At 42.4% G+C, this 16112-nt stretch overlaps 2 protein-coding genes across 7 annotated transcripts in view; one reads left to right on the top strand and one right to left on the bottom strand.

Annotated features, from left to right (window-relative positions):
- The window catches only part of ANKRD1 (ankyrin repeat domain 1), a 49932-nt gene that overhangs the window by 14233 nt on the left and 19587 nt on the right, over nucleotides 1-16112 (top strand). The window contains exon 9 of one of the 2 annotated variants that reach the window (XM_073596398.1): nucleotides 1477-3984. The exons of the other annotated variant lie outside the window; for it this stretch is intronic. Coding sequence (XP_073452499.1) covers nucleotides 1477-1587 — 111 coding nt within the window. The 3' untranslated portion in view covers nucleotides 1588-3984. Of the gene's footprint in view, nucleotides 1-1476; nucleotides 3985-16112 lie in introns of those variants that run through there. 2 annotated transcript variants of the gene reach the window in all.
- RPP30 (ribonuclease P/MRP subunit p30) overlaps nucleotides 3843-16112 on the bottom strand; it is a 62482-nt gene continuing 50212 nt past the window's right edge. For 3 of the 5 annotated variants that reach the window (XM_073596400.1, XM_073596401.1, XM_073596402.1), the window contains 2 exons: nucleotides 15198-15277; nucleotides 3843-4721 (listed from right to left, as the gene is read on the bottom strand). In XM_073596400.1, the coding sequence (XP_073452501.1) occupies nucleotides 4612-4721; nucleotides 15198-15277 (190 nt within the window). In that variant the 3' untranslated portion in view covers nucleotides 3843-4611. Of the gene's footprint in view, nucleotides 4722-15159; nucleotides 15278-16112 lie in introns of all 5 variants that reach the window. The other 2 variants (XM_073596405.1, XM_073596403.1) reach the window with 2 other exon arrangements.

The following is a 16112-nucleotide window of genomic DNA, read 5'->3' as shown; positions in this document are numbered from 1 at the left end:
ACATTTAACCATTTGATTGCCCTAGAGGTTTAACTCCTTCCCAGCCACTGTCATTAGTACAGTGACAGTGCATATTTTTGGCACTGATCACTGTATTAGTGTCACTGGTTCCCAAAAGGTGTCAGTGCTAGAATGTCGCCGCAATATCACAGTCCCACTATAAATTGCTGATCACCGCCATTACTAGTAAATAAAGAAAAAAAATACCAGTATATATATCCTATAGTTTGTAGACGCTATAACTTTTGCGCAAACCAATCAATGCATACTTAAAAGAAGTCCAGCCTGAGCTCGTTTGGCTGGGCTTCTCCTAAGGCTCGGTTCACACAGGGGCGACTTGTCAGGCGACCTAGTCGCCTGACAAGTCGCCTCCCGTTCTGTGCTACGGAACCGTTCTAATAGGAGCGACGCAAGTCGCTCCGACTTAGAAAAAGGTTCCTGTACTACTTTGGGGGCGACTTGCATAGACTTCTATGCAGAAGTCGTTTTGCAAGTCGCCTCGGAAGTCGTTTGCAGGTCGCCTCGCTGAGGCGACCTGCAAGTCGTGCCGCCCCTGTGTGAACCGGCACTAAGGGTCACAGGAGTGCAATTCATTTTGCACTCACGTGACCCATTTTCAGAGAGTGATCTTAAGTCCGCTCGCTGCTGACATCACATAGATGAGTTCAGGCACCGCGTCATCCTGACACTCATAGGTGCCTGGACCGATAGCCGTCTGAGCCTCTCAGCTCCCCGCCCCTCCACAGCTCAGCACTCCAGTGAGTGTGGAGGAGCAGAGCAGGAGAGCTGCTGATTGACAGGCAGCAGCTCTCCGCTCGGGGAGGAGTGAGAACCTAGCCAATGGCGAAGTTCGATTCTTCGGTTCTCAGTGAAGAGGCGCTGTGTGGGGGAAGGGGGGGTAGGTGCAGCATCGACCTAGACAAGAATGAATCTGCAGTAACCACAATTCCCATCGTTCTCTTTTAAGTGGATTTTTTTTTTTGCATCCACCTAGGCAAGTATGAATCTGCAGTAACCACGATTCCCATAGTTCTCTTTTAAGTGGATTTTTTTTTTACTGAAAAACATGTAGCAGAGTACATATTGGCCTAAATTTATCAAGAAATTAGATTTTTTACATTTGTATTTTATTGGATATGTTTATAGCAGAAAAAAAGTATTTTTTTTTTTTTTTTTTTTACAAAATTGTTTTTGTTTATAGCGCAAAAAATAAGGCAGAGGTGATCAAATACCACCAAAAGAAAGCTCTATTTGTGGGGAAAAAAGGACATACATTTTGTTTAGGTACAGCGTTGCATTACCACGCAATTGTCCTTTAAAGTAACGTAGTGCTGTTTTGCAAAAAATTGGCCTGGACATAAAAGGGAGTTATTCTTCCAGAGGTCAAGTGGTTAAACACTAGAGCATCTAGTGGAAATATTGCAAGTAATTTAGACATCTGTGTCTGACTAAATCCTTTTTAAACTGTCCTGACAGGCGGGAAAGACACCAATGGAACTTGTCCTTCAGTGGCAAAACGGCGCCAAAGAGATATTCGGTGGGCTTCAGGAAAAGTCATACAAGAGCTCTCACATACAAAATTTCTGACAGAAAAACGGTTTGAAGAGCCATTAGCTATGGCACTTTTTTCTTTTTGCTTCAGGAAGCTTTGATAGGACTATTCCAGATTTTTTAACATTTCTTGCACTTTGAATTTTTTTTATTGTATTTATTTATTTATTGTTTGTTACTGCATAGGCATTGTGCTTTATATTAATTCCATAGGAAAGATATATTTATGTTGAATAAATGTGGCAGATAAACTGCCCAATGTTATTACTGTTGATAAGTCATATCAAGGACACCAATATTTGTATTTTAATCTTGTTGAATGTAAGTAGAAAAGCAACACACGCTGTGTATTAGCAGTTGTGTTGTGACCAACACGACAAGAAATACAATGGACAAAGCCAGAGAGGACCTCTTGGCTGTATGTTTGGAAGTACCAGGCTTTAGCAGTGGTGTGGGCTATCCCGTTTATTGATAAATAGTGGGAAAAGGCCCTTTACCAAGCAAAGCAACTAAACTATAGAATGGAGAGAACTAGGATGTTAGGGAAGGATGGGGGTTTGAGCTGCAGTGCCAGAACAGAAACATCACTTTGTTTCGACTTGAACTTGCCTATTAGGTTAGGTTGGAGCTTCAGCCTGAAAACTAGGTGTGTCTGTTAAAGCAGTGGGCATCATATATAGAATAACTTCCAGAGGAAAATGTAAGTAAAACCACAACAACCAGATTCCATTTTATCTTTGTTGCAATTTAGCAAAAGGAAAGCTAATCCTTTACTGGTTGCTGTGTTTAAAGGGTGTGAAACTTTATTTTTAATAGAATGGCACAAAACATGGCTTCCAAGTTAATATTTAGGGTGATAAAATGTAAAATGCCATACAGCCTTTGGAGTTTCACTACTGCAAACAATAGCTCTATTTTTCTTTTGATCTTTCTTTTATAAATATGCCTCACTGAATTTGGTATGGCACTGCACAAATAAGTTAACTCTGAACTAAACCGAAAAAAGCAAAATAATTAGCATGCTCAGAGCCCCCCTACAAGTAGCTTGCAATAAGGGTTGACATCTCCCTAGAGCTAGAACATGTTCTCTAAATTTAGGAAACCATTAAAAAAAAAAAAAAATTGTGCGTCTCCTGAAAGATAGAAGCACCCCAGGAGAACCTGGCAGCCTCAGCCCCAGAAAAGCTTGCTGCATTGTCAGATTGATCTCGCCTTTTCTTCCTACTTTTCTTATTTCAGAAATGAAAGTTGAAGAAATAAAAGAGGGCTAGCATGTTGACAAGTGACAGAACAGGGGTTGCAGCGGTTTGTGGATTCTCTGTGGCTCTAGTTCACAGATGTAGAATGGACAGCAAGCTACTTTAATATTAAGATTGCTTGGACCAGATGTCCTGTATGTAGGATCTTCCCATTATGTGAGGTTTTGAAGATCCTCCAGAGACTTCAGGTTTCTGAGCTTTAAATGAGAAGGATGAGAGAATGGGTGAGACACTAGATGGAAAGAGACAGAAATGCAATAGAAAAAGGGAAAGTTGTACTATAGATTGTTCTTTTATACATTTGTATTGTATTTTCTGTACATTTGGTATTGGGTACATTATGAAGAAAAAACAATGCTGCATATCTTTATATAATGTACCAATATAATGACATGGAATGAAACAAGGGTACGAATGCTGACCATCCTTTGTAATATTGCATATTTATTCTTCTTGATGTAGACTGTATCTCACGAATTAACTCTGCTCATATCACAGTCCCAATGTAATGATATAATGTGTGGGCACACTGTCCCGTTTGCATTGCACTGTTCAAGGCTGTGAGTCTGAGACGAGAGTCTACATGACTGGAGATCATGTGCTAATGAAGCGAAGACATGTATAAGCTGTTATGTAACATGAGAAAGATTTAATTCCTGGATGAGCAGTGGCGCTAGATCACCACCTAGTGGCAGTTATCTTGCAACAAATTCTGCTCTCCTGCATTTTAAAAGATGAATTCCTACTAAACACGGAAGCAAAAACAAATTTTGTGTCACTGTGGCTTCAAGTTCACTTGTCACATATCCCCAGTGGTCATTGGCCCTTAGTAGGCCAAACCAACATAGATGGGCCAGTAGCTTATTGAGGACCTATGATTTCACTGAGGAGGTCTGTGTACTTTAACAGGACACTAAGAACTATACAGAATTGAGATCTGCATTATAACTTTTTCCAAAGCTCTTAAATAATGTATCTTGACTCTGAGTTTTGGAAAGAGAGAAACCACGAAAATACACCAGGAGACAAACAGGATTTTTAAAAAAGGATTTCATATTGATATTACAACAGAAATAATACAAATATCAAATATTCCATTACTGTTTTATGGTTTCATAAGAAAAAAAAAGATCTATTCTGTACAAATGTTCAACAATAAACTTGTTAAACTGTTCTGAACTTCTCAGCTGTCATTCTTTAAACAATTACACTTCGTATCTGTCAGAATATATATGTTCCAAAAAAAAAAATTCAAATAAGAAGACTTTGAAAATTTAAAAGGTCGACTTTCACCCTTTGTAAAAAAAAAAAAAAAAAAAAAAAAATAATTTATAATTTTGCATTACATTGCAACCTTTAATGCATTGCACCCACCATCAGCAGATTATGTGTGGATCTTGCAGACCCTCCGTAAGCTGTCTGCCATACCTCTGATACAGGCAGGTAGTTACTTAATGGAAGGAAGAATCAAATGACTATGAGGATGCTCACCAGCACCCTCACAGTTCATTGAGAATTACAAGCCATCGGCTGCAGAGCACGACGGTACACTAGTCTAACTCATTCACAGGAAACTGTGAATAAATGAAGCGGCCGAGTGGGCAGGGCCCTGCATGGCTGTGCTGTTTTTAAATTGTGACAGTGTGTTCGGGGGTGCAGGGGGGGTGGGGATCCCCTGCCCACAGTCACAAAGCGGGGAGCACTGGCAGCAGGAGTTGGGTCACTAGGAGTATGTTAAATGTTACATCTTAAAATGAGGTGAACTTGGCCTTTAACACAGTGGAAACTACACACACAAATGTTATTCCTTTTTAGCTTTTTTGGAAACTGGCTCTTCTGCTGATCCTTCATCTTCTACAACTTGAGGTTTCTTCACTGTGTATGTAATGCCAAAAGCAGTCTTTCTGGTCTCTGCAGTTAAGAAAAACAAATAATTAAATAAGCAGTGTACTGTGCCTACTAGGTTGAAACATCTTTATGAAAATGTATTTAGCACAGCAGATTACTAGAAAATCAGGAAAAAAATCCCCATAACTGAATACAATCCCTCCTCCTCATCTGTTTGTGACATATTCCCTACAGGCTATAGTTAAATCTACAGTCAGGTCCATAAATACGAACAAGATGTGCTTTAACTGCAGACTTTCAGCTTTAATTTGAGGGTATTTACATCCAAATCAGGTGAACGGTGCAGGAATTACAACAGGTTGTATATGTGCCTCCCACTTTTAAAAGGACCAAAAGTAATGGGACAATTGGCTGCTCAGCTATTCCATGGCCAGGTGTGTGTTATTCCCTCATTATCCCATTTACAAGGAGCAGATAAAAGGTCCAGAGTTCATTTCAAGTGTGCTATTTGCATTTGGAATCTGTTGCTGTCAACTCTCAATATGAGATCCAAAGAGCTGTCACTATCAGTGAAGCAAGCCATCATTGGGCTGAAATAAACCCATCAGAGAGATAGCAAAAACGTTTGTAGCATCCTTAAAAAGAAAGAACGCACCGGGGAGCTCAGCAACACCAAAAGACCCAGAAGACCACGGAAAACAACTGTGGTGGATGACCGAAGAATTCTTTCCCTGGTGAAGAAAACACCCTTCACAACAGTTGGCCAGATCAAGAACACTCTCCAGGAGGTAGGTGTATGTGTGTCAAAGTCAACAATCAAGAGAAGACTTCACCAGAGTGAATACAGAGGGTTCACCACAAAATGTAAACCATTGGTGAGCCTCAAAAACAGGAAGGCCAGATTACAGTTTGCCAAACAACAGCTAAAAAAGCCTTCACAGTTCTGGAACAACATCCTATGGACAGATGAGACCAAGATCAACTTGTACCAGAGTGATGAGAAGAGAAATGTATGGAGAAGGAAAGGAACTGCTCATGATCCAAAGCATACCACCTCATCAGTGAAGCATGGTGGTGGTAGTGTCATGGCATGGGCATGTATGGCTGCCAATGGAACTGGTTCTCTTGTATTTATTGATGATGTGACTGCTGACAAAAGCACCAGGATGAATTCTGAAGTGTTTCGGGCAATATTATCTGCTCATATTCAGCAAAATGCTTCAGAACTCATTGGACGGCGCTTCACAGTGCAGATGGACAATGACCCGAAGCATACTGCGAAAGCAACCAAAGACTTTAAGGGAAAGAAGTGGAATGTTATGCAATGGCCAAGTCAATTACCTGACCTGAATCCGATTGAGCATGCATTTCACTTGCTGAAGACAAAACTGAAGGGAAAATTCCCCAAGAACAAGCAGGAACTGAAGACAATTGCAGTAGAGGCCTGGCAGAGCATCACCAGGGAGGAAACCCAGCGTCTGGTGATGTCTATGCGTTCAAGACTTCAGGCTGTAATTGACTTCAAAGGATTTGCAACCAAGTATTAAAAAGTGAAAGTTTGATGGATGATTGTTAATCTGTCCCATTACTTTTGGTCCCTTAAAAAGTGGGAGGCACATATACAAATTGTTGTAATTCCTACACCGTTCACCGGATTTGGATGTAAATACCATCAAATTAAAGCTGAAAGACTGCAGTTAAAGCACATCTTGTTCGTTTCATTTCAAATCCATTGTGGTGGTGTATAGAGCCAAAAAGATTAAAACTGTGTCGATGTCCCAATATTTACGGACCTGACTGTATATCTCTCTCATTAACAGAAAGATCAGCTTTTACCTGGCCAGTGCAACTGCACAGTAACCATATACTTGTATGCACAGGCTCATCACATGACCACTTTTTCTATTTGTGACCTAATTTAAAAGGTCCATGTGAGTACTATATGTTTAAATTAGACATATTTGTCTGAATCTCCCTACATCTACCTTCCTGAAGTTAAAGAGAATCAGGACAGGTGGTCTGATCTTTACATGAATGATCAAGCAGTAGGGTACATTCCAGGAAAATAAGAAACTGCCTAAGAAGCCACAGTCTACCTGCCAAGTATTTCATTTTCAGTAGCTAATTTTTCGCATGAGTCCCCCTGTCAGAGCACAAAGACACAGCAGGAGAGATCGCTGCACTAACATCGTTGCTTAGTACAGTGATCTCTCAGTTTTTTTTTCCCTTCAGCCCGCTGGGTTGAAAGAAAAAAAAAAAAAAAGAAAAAAACCCTGAATGTGTGTACCAGGCATAGGACTACTATATTTGCTGCTTAGTGCATTATTACTTGCATACAGAAGACTAAAATAATAAAAAACCTGAAACCAAATGAACTCTCAGCAATATAGCCAAAGACCAATCTGGCATTTTCGCAAACAGAACATTATCCCCAACAAATCTATTAACCCTAAATGTCCCCAGGAGAAGTATACCACACTTATCTGTTGGGGCTCTCATAAGTTTTAACAATAAAGCCTAACCATTTTGACTATAAACTGGGGAAACCGTGAAATGATCATACAACATAACACTCCCATAAGAAGGTTATTGGCAGCCAACAGAAAATAAAACTTGTCAAACAAATCCCCTATAGCAGGCACCACTAAATGGCGGACCCCAGTCTGGTTCCAGTAGACATACTACCCGGACCGCAGCCTTGCCAAATGGTTGCCGGTGTGTCCTCTTCCCACTGTGGCTCGCCTGCCTACTGCTGCTATGTTCACAGCATGGCAGGCGCGCATGGGTCTGTCCCTTCCATAATATCGCTGCACTGCCCCTCCCCACACTCTGCCTGTCTTATTCACACAAGATGTGAAGCGCGGCCGCTCTGGAGAAAGGGTGGGACTTTTTAAGTTAAGAAGCAGTTGGTTGATTGGTTGTCACGCAGTGGGGCAGTCCCAGCAATCAATCACTCACCTGTAACGTGAAAAGTCCCGCCCGTTGTCCAGAGTGGCTGTGCTTTCTGTCTTGTATGAATAGGTAAGGCTCTGTGGGGAGGGGGGAGTGCTGAGCAGGACAGGAGTCTATCGAGGGGGAGGGGTCAATCTGTGATTGGGGGGCCAGTCTGATGGGGGGGGGGGGGGGGGGGGAGTCAGTGATGGGGGCAGTCTGTGGTGGGGTGGAGGGGCAGTCTGTGATGGGGGGGAGGGGCAGTCTGTGATTGGGGGGAGGGGGGTCTGTGATGGGGTGCCAGTCTGGGATGGGGGGGGTCTGGGACGTGCACGGGAGGCTGCGATGTGGAGGATATCATGTGAAGTCAAAGCACCGATATGACACTCGGACCTCCGCTGGAAGAAAAATTTTCTGACCGGACTGAATTTTCATTCACTACCCCTGCCCTATAGTGTGTTAGCGAAGGAAAGAGTCTGGTGATGTAGTTAAAAATAACTGTTCGATCTGAAACACATGTTCATGAAAACAAATAATTTAGCTGGATATGGCCATCATGTGAGACTATAGTTACTTGGACAGCCATTTGAAAATGGCTCTCCTACGTTCAAATTCAAGCAATGTTCCCGTTCCAAGCCATCTCTTTAGATAAGCTCAATATTTGCATGTCAGACTGCCAAATCCTAGACCTTCAGGTCATTGTATCTGAATTTCCAAAATGATGGTGTTACAAAGAAAAAATGGCCTAAAAAAGGAGATTTGTTATTATAGCTATATGCTTTTATATGATGCAAAGAAGAGGAAGGATATGGCTTTTCAAACCTGGTTAATGGTGATATAATGGTGATATAATCTGCTAAGGATGTTTGGAAGCGACGCACCTCTCTTTGCCAAGTATTCATGAAAGACTAAATCAAGTTACTTTTGGGAATATTTAACTTTAGGTTCAATAAAAATTTTATTGTTTTCGTTTTTTAATACAAATGTAAACATAATAAAAGCATGAAAAAGAACCGGAGCCTAACGTTAGGCAATCCGGATAACCAAGTACAGGTGCGTACATGTGTAAATACAGTGTGATATATTCTGTTACTTATAAAAAGATTGCTGAACATAATGTTTATAAAGTAAACGTTTAAACAGTAATCCATCTTAAAGTGCTAATGCCCTGTCGTAAATTCTGGACGCCCCAATGGGGAACTACTGCGTCCAGGTTGAGGGAAATTATTGATAAGGCATTTACATTCGGTGTGGATAAGAATAAATGAAAAGGAAAAGGAATGTTCTTCCAGTTCTTTTAAGTCATGGGAGGACTTGTGGTAGGAGCTTCAGAATATTAATAATTCCTTGGTGTAGCCAAGAGAGGCCAGAGAGGATAGATTTGAGTGTTCTACAGATAGCAGAGTAAGGAAAGGAAGAATATAGTATAGGAGGATAAGGAAATCTGGGGAAGGAGGGGGGGGAGGGGGGTGGACAGTGGACCCCGACTCAATATCAGCATCTATTCCGGGCATTTGGAAAAGCTGTTGTACAGAAATTTAGAGTTTTAGAGTCTCAGGTCCCATTAGCTGCTGAGAGCCTATGTTTAAGTTTATCAGAAGCAGAGTAATGCCTCCAGATAAAAGAGAATTTTGATTGTGTATCTAGTACCTCAGCATGCATTTTTTCCATGTGCATTGCATTGTTCATTTCATTAACCCATTCCATCAGGGAGGGAGGAGTAGTCGTTTTCCAATGTCTCGGTATTAACTGTCTCCCTACACTGAGAAAGAATTTCAGAAGATTATGCTTTTGTGATTTAATGGTGCCAGGGAGTATTGAAAGGAGAGCAATGGCTGGAGATGGTGTGAGTGGTTTATCATATATTTCCGTATATATTTGAAAAATATGTGTCCAAAAAGGGAAAAGCACATCGCACTCCCACCAAATATGTATGTACGTACCTTTTGCTGAGTTACATCTCCAACATATATCAGAGGCTAGAGGGTACATTACCTTGAGAGAGGTTGGGACTCGATACCACCTTGACACCAGTTTGTAATTTTTTTCCCGAGTATAGCTCGAGATGGATGATTTATTAGTGAAAAGGAAGGCTTTCTCCCATTCGGCTTCTGTCATCTCTCTCCCGAGTTCCCCGGACCAAATTTTAGTATATTTAGGTAGGGATGTATATATATTGCCTAAAACTAGTTGATATATCAGTGATAAAGTGTGTCTAGGAGTTTCCGGGAGTGTGCAAAGTTGCTCGAATCCAGTCAGGGGTCTATGAATTTGTTTAGAGTTATGGAGTTGTTTACAAAAAGTATCCAGGTGTAGACGTGTAAGCCATGATATCTTGGGTGATAAAACGACTCGGTCTGTGGCATATGTGCCTAGAGTGTTGTGCACGAATTGTCTGGCTGTGGGCCAGGAGGTTCTATCGTAGTCGTCTATGTTTAGTACCGAGTTACCTTCGGGGAAGGCAGGATTATCAAATAAGGGAGTAAGAGGACTTGGTTCAGAAGTTAGAGAATAAATCTCTCGCTTACGATACCAGATTATCAAGGCATCTCTTGTGAGAGGGGAAAGCTCTGTTAAATTTTTGTGTGTCTGACCATAGCCCCATAAGAGAGCGCGAAGATCTATTGTGGACAGATCTTGTTCCACTAAGGTAGAGGCTTTGATCATCGGACGGGGAAACCACTCCAGGATACGTGAGATCACACATGTCGATGTGTGATAGAGTTCAAAATCTGGTAGGTCTGTCCCTCCTTTAGCGGAGGGGGAGCAGAGAAGCTTATGTTTCAATCTAGGGTGGCTTCCCCGCCAGACAAATTTAATTGCCATGGATCTTAGGGTGCAGAAAAAAGCTGCGGGGAGGACGATTGGGAGGGCCTGGTATAAATAAAGTAATTTGGGGAGAATATCCATTTTTAGTACATTCATGCGACCGAACCAAGACAGTGGCAAGTCCATACGGGTGTCGGTTAGGCGTCTCAGTTTCGTCAATAATGGGCTAAAGTTAAGTGCGTATATTTCTGATGGACGTTTCGGGATAGCTGTTCCTAGATATGATATGGAGCTTGTCTGCCATTGAAAGGAAAAGTTGGTTTTGAGAGAGGCAAGGATGGACTGAGATAAGGACAAGTTCAGAGCCTCCGTTTTGGTGATGTTCAGTTTATAGTTGCTAAAGGAGCCAAACCGTTCAATCTCAGCTAATATAGATGGGATAGTAATATGTGGTTGGGTTACGTATAGTAGTAGGTCATCTGCATAAAGGGAGAGTTTACAGTGGGAAGAAGGAGTTTCTACACCGTGTATATTGGGGTTAACTCTAATAGCTTGGGCAAGGTGTTCAATTACCAAGGCAAACAAGAGTGAGGACAGGGGACAGCCTTGTCTAGTGCCATTGGTGATCGTGAAATTCTCAGATTGAGTGCCATTTACTAAAACTGTAGCTGAAGGTTTGGAGTATAGGAACATTATGCGTGCTAGCATTTTTGGGCCTAGACCTAATTGAGAGAGGGTTGCTGATAAGAAGGGCCAACTGACCCTGTCAAAGGCTTTTTCTGCATCGCATGAAAGTAGACAGGTTGGTATATGGTTACGTTGAATGTACGTCATAAGGTGTATAGTTTTAGTGGTATTGTCCCTAGCTTCACGTCCAGGGACAAATCCCACTTGATCTTTGTGGATCGTGTTGGGCAGCAAGGGGGATAATCGATTTGCAAGAATTTTGGCATATAATTTCAAATCTATATTTAAAAGCGAAATCGGTCTATAATTGGGGCATAAAGAGGGGTCTTTACCTGGTTTTGGGATCACCACTATTTGGGCTTGGAGCAAAGTAGAGGAGGGGGTAAGATTTCCGTCAATGGCGTTGAATGCTTTTGCTAAAAGAGGAGCTAATTGGTGAGTAAACGTTTTGTAGAAACGTGAGGAAAACCCATCGGGGCCAGGGCTCTTTCCATTTTTAAGATTTTTGATGGCGGAGAGAAAGTCTGTTTCGGTGAGGGCAGACTCCAACTCTTCCGTATCGGAAGTTGGGAAAGATGGGAGAGCCGTTTCCTGTATATATGAAGGGAGGTCTTGTAAGTGGGGTGAGGGCGATGGGTATTGTGGGGTAAGATTATATAAGGTGGAGTAATAGTGACGGAATTCTTCAGCTATAGCCGAATTATTCAGAATTTTACCTTTAGTTGAGGAGTTAATGAATTGAATCGGTTTACGGGTTTGTCGGGGCTGGAGTGTGTGTGCTAAATGTCTACCACATTTGTTGGCCTGAGCATAATGAACAAATCGTCCTTTGTCCCTTGCCACCAAGGAACGTTCAGAGAAAATTTGCAATAGGTCTCTCCTAGCATTGGTGAGTTCTAATAGAACCGTGGTGTCGGGATTTTTTTTGTGCGTTTCTTCTAAAGTGGCTATGCTAGTTAAAAGGCGTGTAATGTCATCTGTGCGCGCACGTTTAAGTCGAGCGCCATGTTGGATAAATTTACCTCTAAGCACACATGTAAGTGCCTCCCATTTCGTCAGTGGGTTGGTGGTGTCTTGGGCGTGATCAGCTATGAAATGTTTAATGGTCTGTATAATATCTTGTGAGCAGACTGTGTCTGATAGGAGGTTGTCATTCAACCTCCAGGACGACCGTTTCCTATGCAAGGGGATGTTACCTAATGTCATGTGTATGGGAGCATGGTCAGACCATAGAGTGAGGCCTATCGAGGAGAGGGGTGAGTAATCCAATAAGGATTGGGATATGAAGAAGTAGTCTAATCTGCTATAAGAAAGGTGTGCTGGGGAATAATAAGTGTAATCCTTAGTGGAGGGGTGCAGTGTTCTCCACACGTCCACCAGGGAGAGGTCAGCTAAGTGCGTATTTTGGTCAGTGAGGCCGGGGAGAGCGATGACTTACCGGAAGAAGCGTCGAGGCGGGGTATCAAGGTAGCATTGAGATCACCTCCAAGGATGACATTAGTTGTACTGAATCTCTTCAAGCGAGAAACCACGGAGGAAAGAAAACGGTGCTGTTCCTGATTTGGAGAATAAACATTAATTATGGTGTAAATCATGTTCATGTATGACAATTTAAGAAATATATATCTGCCTAATGGATCAATATAAGAGTCAAGAACGTCTGGTGTGAATGTGGCATGGAAAGCAATGGAGACACCCTTCGACTTTGCTACAGGGTTAGTGCTATGGAACCAGGTGGAATATTGTTTATGGGGCAAGTGTGGAATCGCGTCTGATCTAAAATGGGTTTCCTGTAAGAGAAGGATTTGGGTTCGTAATTTATGAAAATGATAGAGTATATGTCTTCTCTTCTCTGGGGTGTTGAAGCCCCTGCAATTTAAGGAGGAGACTTTAAGGGAGATAGGGGTCGCCATTGCTAGTTCGGTTTAGGGGGGCAACTAGAGGGGGTGTGGTCGAGGCCCACTGTCCTAGGGGTAAAGGGAGGGTGGGAGAAAGAGGGACGTAAGTAGAAGAGATAGGGGAAAGAAAGAGAATAGAAACAGAGACAGTAGAGATCAGAGGCCAAGGTGGCCGTACTAACAATGTTGAAATCAACATAACAGCTGAAACCGCTGAGGGAGCTGTAAACCCTAAGGGTGGGGGTCGCGGTCAGAGCATAGGGAGGCCCGCACACGCCGGGCATTTTCCAATAAATGTTATCTAAGTATTATGAGGCTCAGTTTCTGCATTGCCTAGTCTGTGGGGGAGAGAGTAAACTATTAAAAGATGTGTAAGATGGCATCCAACATCATAAAGTTATAGGCCTGCAGTGATACGTATACAACTTCTTAATTTAGACATCGTTCTGCAATAAGGCTGGGGAGCAAAGGAGCATCAAGGGGGGGGGGGCGAAAATCTATGGCAGTAAAAGGGACCGTCAGTATAAGCATTTAAATTACTTCTGTAGGAAATGAAAAAAAATAAAAGAAAAAGAAACCCATGCCTCCCACTGCAAAAAGGTGAGATTCGTGTACAGAAGATTAAGATAGAAACAACAATGTAAGACAAAGTCCCAACTAGGTTACAAACTGTAAATAGGAATATCTTCACTGGTTCGGAACCTGTGGAGGAAAGGTATGGTTAAGACAAGAATAGAGAACGGTTATTCATCCGTCGGATGCTCTGGATGCATGCGATTTAGGACGTTTGTTCTTCTTGGTTTTCGTTTGCCAACCGGAGGTGGTCTGGAAGCCTGGGGTAGCAGCATGAAGAGGCCAATCTGGTATGGGGATTTGTGGCAGTTCAAAAGTTCCCAGGAATTTTGGGAGGTCTCCAAGGGTGCGAAATGTCGCTGACTTTCCGTCGTGGGATGCAAAAAGATTGAAGGGAAAGCCCCAACGATATTTTATTTGTTTTGCTTGAAGAGCGCTTGTGAGAGGTTTCAAGGCCCTCCTCATGTCTAGTGTCAATTTGGAGACGTCGGGGAGTAGTACTATTGGAGTCCTATTGAAATAAATGGCGTCTTGGGATCTTGCTGCTTTCATAATTGCGTCTTTAATCGCATAAAAGTGAACTCTACAGATTACATCTCTTGGGTGTTCCAGGTTAGGGTTCTTGGGACCGAGAGCTCTGTGAACCCGATCCAACTCTATGGGAGCGTCTTTCTCCTTGTGGAGCAGATCATTAAATATGGCGATGACAGCAGGGGATAGGTCTGTGGTTTCCACTGACTCTGGTAGGCCTCGGATGCGTATATTGTTGCGTCTGGCTCTATTTTCCTGGTCATCTTGGTGGTAAATCAGTTGTTGGATCTGTAGTGTATGGTCATGTAAAATAGCTTCATGAGCTTGAAGTGTGGAGGTATTTTCTTCTACCTCATGTTCTACTTCTTCCAGCCTGCTTGTTACATCTTTACGGAGCTCAGTAATCTCCTGTTTGTATGATCTTTCTAGCCTCTGCACATATGTTTCAAAGTCATGCTTGGTGGGGAGGGCCTTAATGTAGGCTTCCATGTCCCAGCCACCATAGGATCTGTGCGAGTCTGGGGATTGGCAGGCCGAGCGGACCGAGCCGTTATCTGAATCTGGAGGGGACCTGGCACGCTGTCTTGTTTTCATCTGTGATGTGGAGCGCTGTGAAGCAGCTCCCTGTGAGGCCGCGTGTGTGCCTGAGGTCCGGGCCGTCGCCATCTTGGATGAGGGGGGGTCGCGCTGTGTCTGACTCAGACGGGTGAAAAAGCGATCTATATCGCCCTCGTTATGTGGCTCGGGAGTGCGGTGTCTCTCTCCCCCTCCTTTCCTCCCCATTACCGACCTGTTTGTAGGTTCTTGCAAGCGCTGTGAGCCTTGTTTGAGCCGACGTGTGCGGGAGCTCCAGGCAGACACGTCCTGCTACTCCATGCGCTAGGCCACGCCCCCCCGAATATTTAACTTTAATAAGCAGATTTCAAGTTAAACCTTCTCTGTAAAAACTATTCTATTTTTCTCCCTTTTCTTTGTATTAGGCTTTACAGCTCTAATGCACAACAATTCAATACTGACACTCGTTAGCATTTTGCATAGTGAATGTGCTAATAAATTTGGTTGTGTGAAACAAAAACAAAAAAAAAAAACAAAAAAAAAAAGGACGCCCTTACCTGTAATGAAAGAGGTCCTCTTTAGTATAGAGACTTACCGCCATGCAGTAGTGCAGATCGGCAATTGATAGACAGAGCAGCCTTTGCAGATCCTTCAGATAATCCAAACAGTAAACCTCTGATATTATGTTTAGTATTTCTAACACAGAATGGGATATACCTAACATACTATTACCAAATGTTTTCATGGAATTTGATAAAAATCACTGGTATGTATGAGCAAATATAATTCGAAATCTCCAAAAACATTTAACATTACATAATGGAACATTGATAATGCAGATATAATCACTAGTTAGTGTAGGACCACACAGTCATGGTGGCTTTATTAAAACTTTGTGGTTTAACCTCAGGCTAGAGCAGATGTATACCTTCCAAGATTGATTAACACAGTATGAAACCCAAAAGCAAACAATCATATTGCAGCTCACCAATTCTTACTTGTGATGGCTGCATTAGTTTTGTTCTTTTTAGGCTCTTATATTTTCATGTGGTGATCCTGCCAGCAAGTCTATTGCAGATACAAAACTTTCACACTGATAGAGGGTGCTTTACAATGATCAGTTGCAGTTATTTATGTAAAACCTTTATCCCCAAAAAGGGAAAAAACTGTTACTGTAACTGCCTATAAAGTATGAGTGGAGTTCAGCTTCAATTTGTTAGAGTATCTAAATCTGGTAGTACATCCAACACTCCTCTCCCCCCAGACTGACAGGTGTCTGTTGCCTCTCCATCCAGAGTGGGGGCACTCTAATACAGGAGGTGTGTTACTGGCCAGATCACCAAGTGAAAACAGAGGGAAAAAAAGTCCAAACACCCCCCCCCCCCCCCCACCACCAAAAAAAAAAAAAAAAAAAACATGAATGCAGCCACCACATCTAATGATGGGTGATCTGCATAATATTACATTATTCAGTTTTGGATTTAACCACTTGCCGCAAAATCACGTACCT

Source organism: Aquarana catesbeiana, linkage group LG08 (genome assembly GCF_042186555.1).
Source record: "Aquarana catesbeiana isolate 2022-GZ linkage group LG08, ASM4218655v1, whole genome shotgun sequence".
NCBI classification, from domain to species: Eukaryota; Metazoa; Chordata; class Amphibia; order Anura; family Ranidae; genus Aquarana; species Aquarana catesbeiana.
Note: the sequence above shows the minus strand (reverse complement) of the source record. Positions and strands in the feature narration are given on the sequence as shown.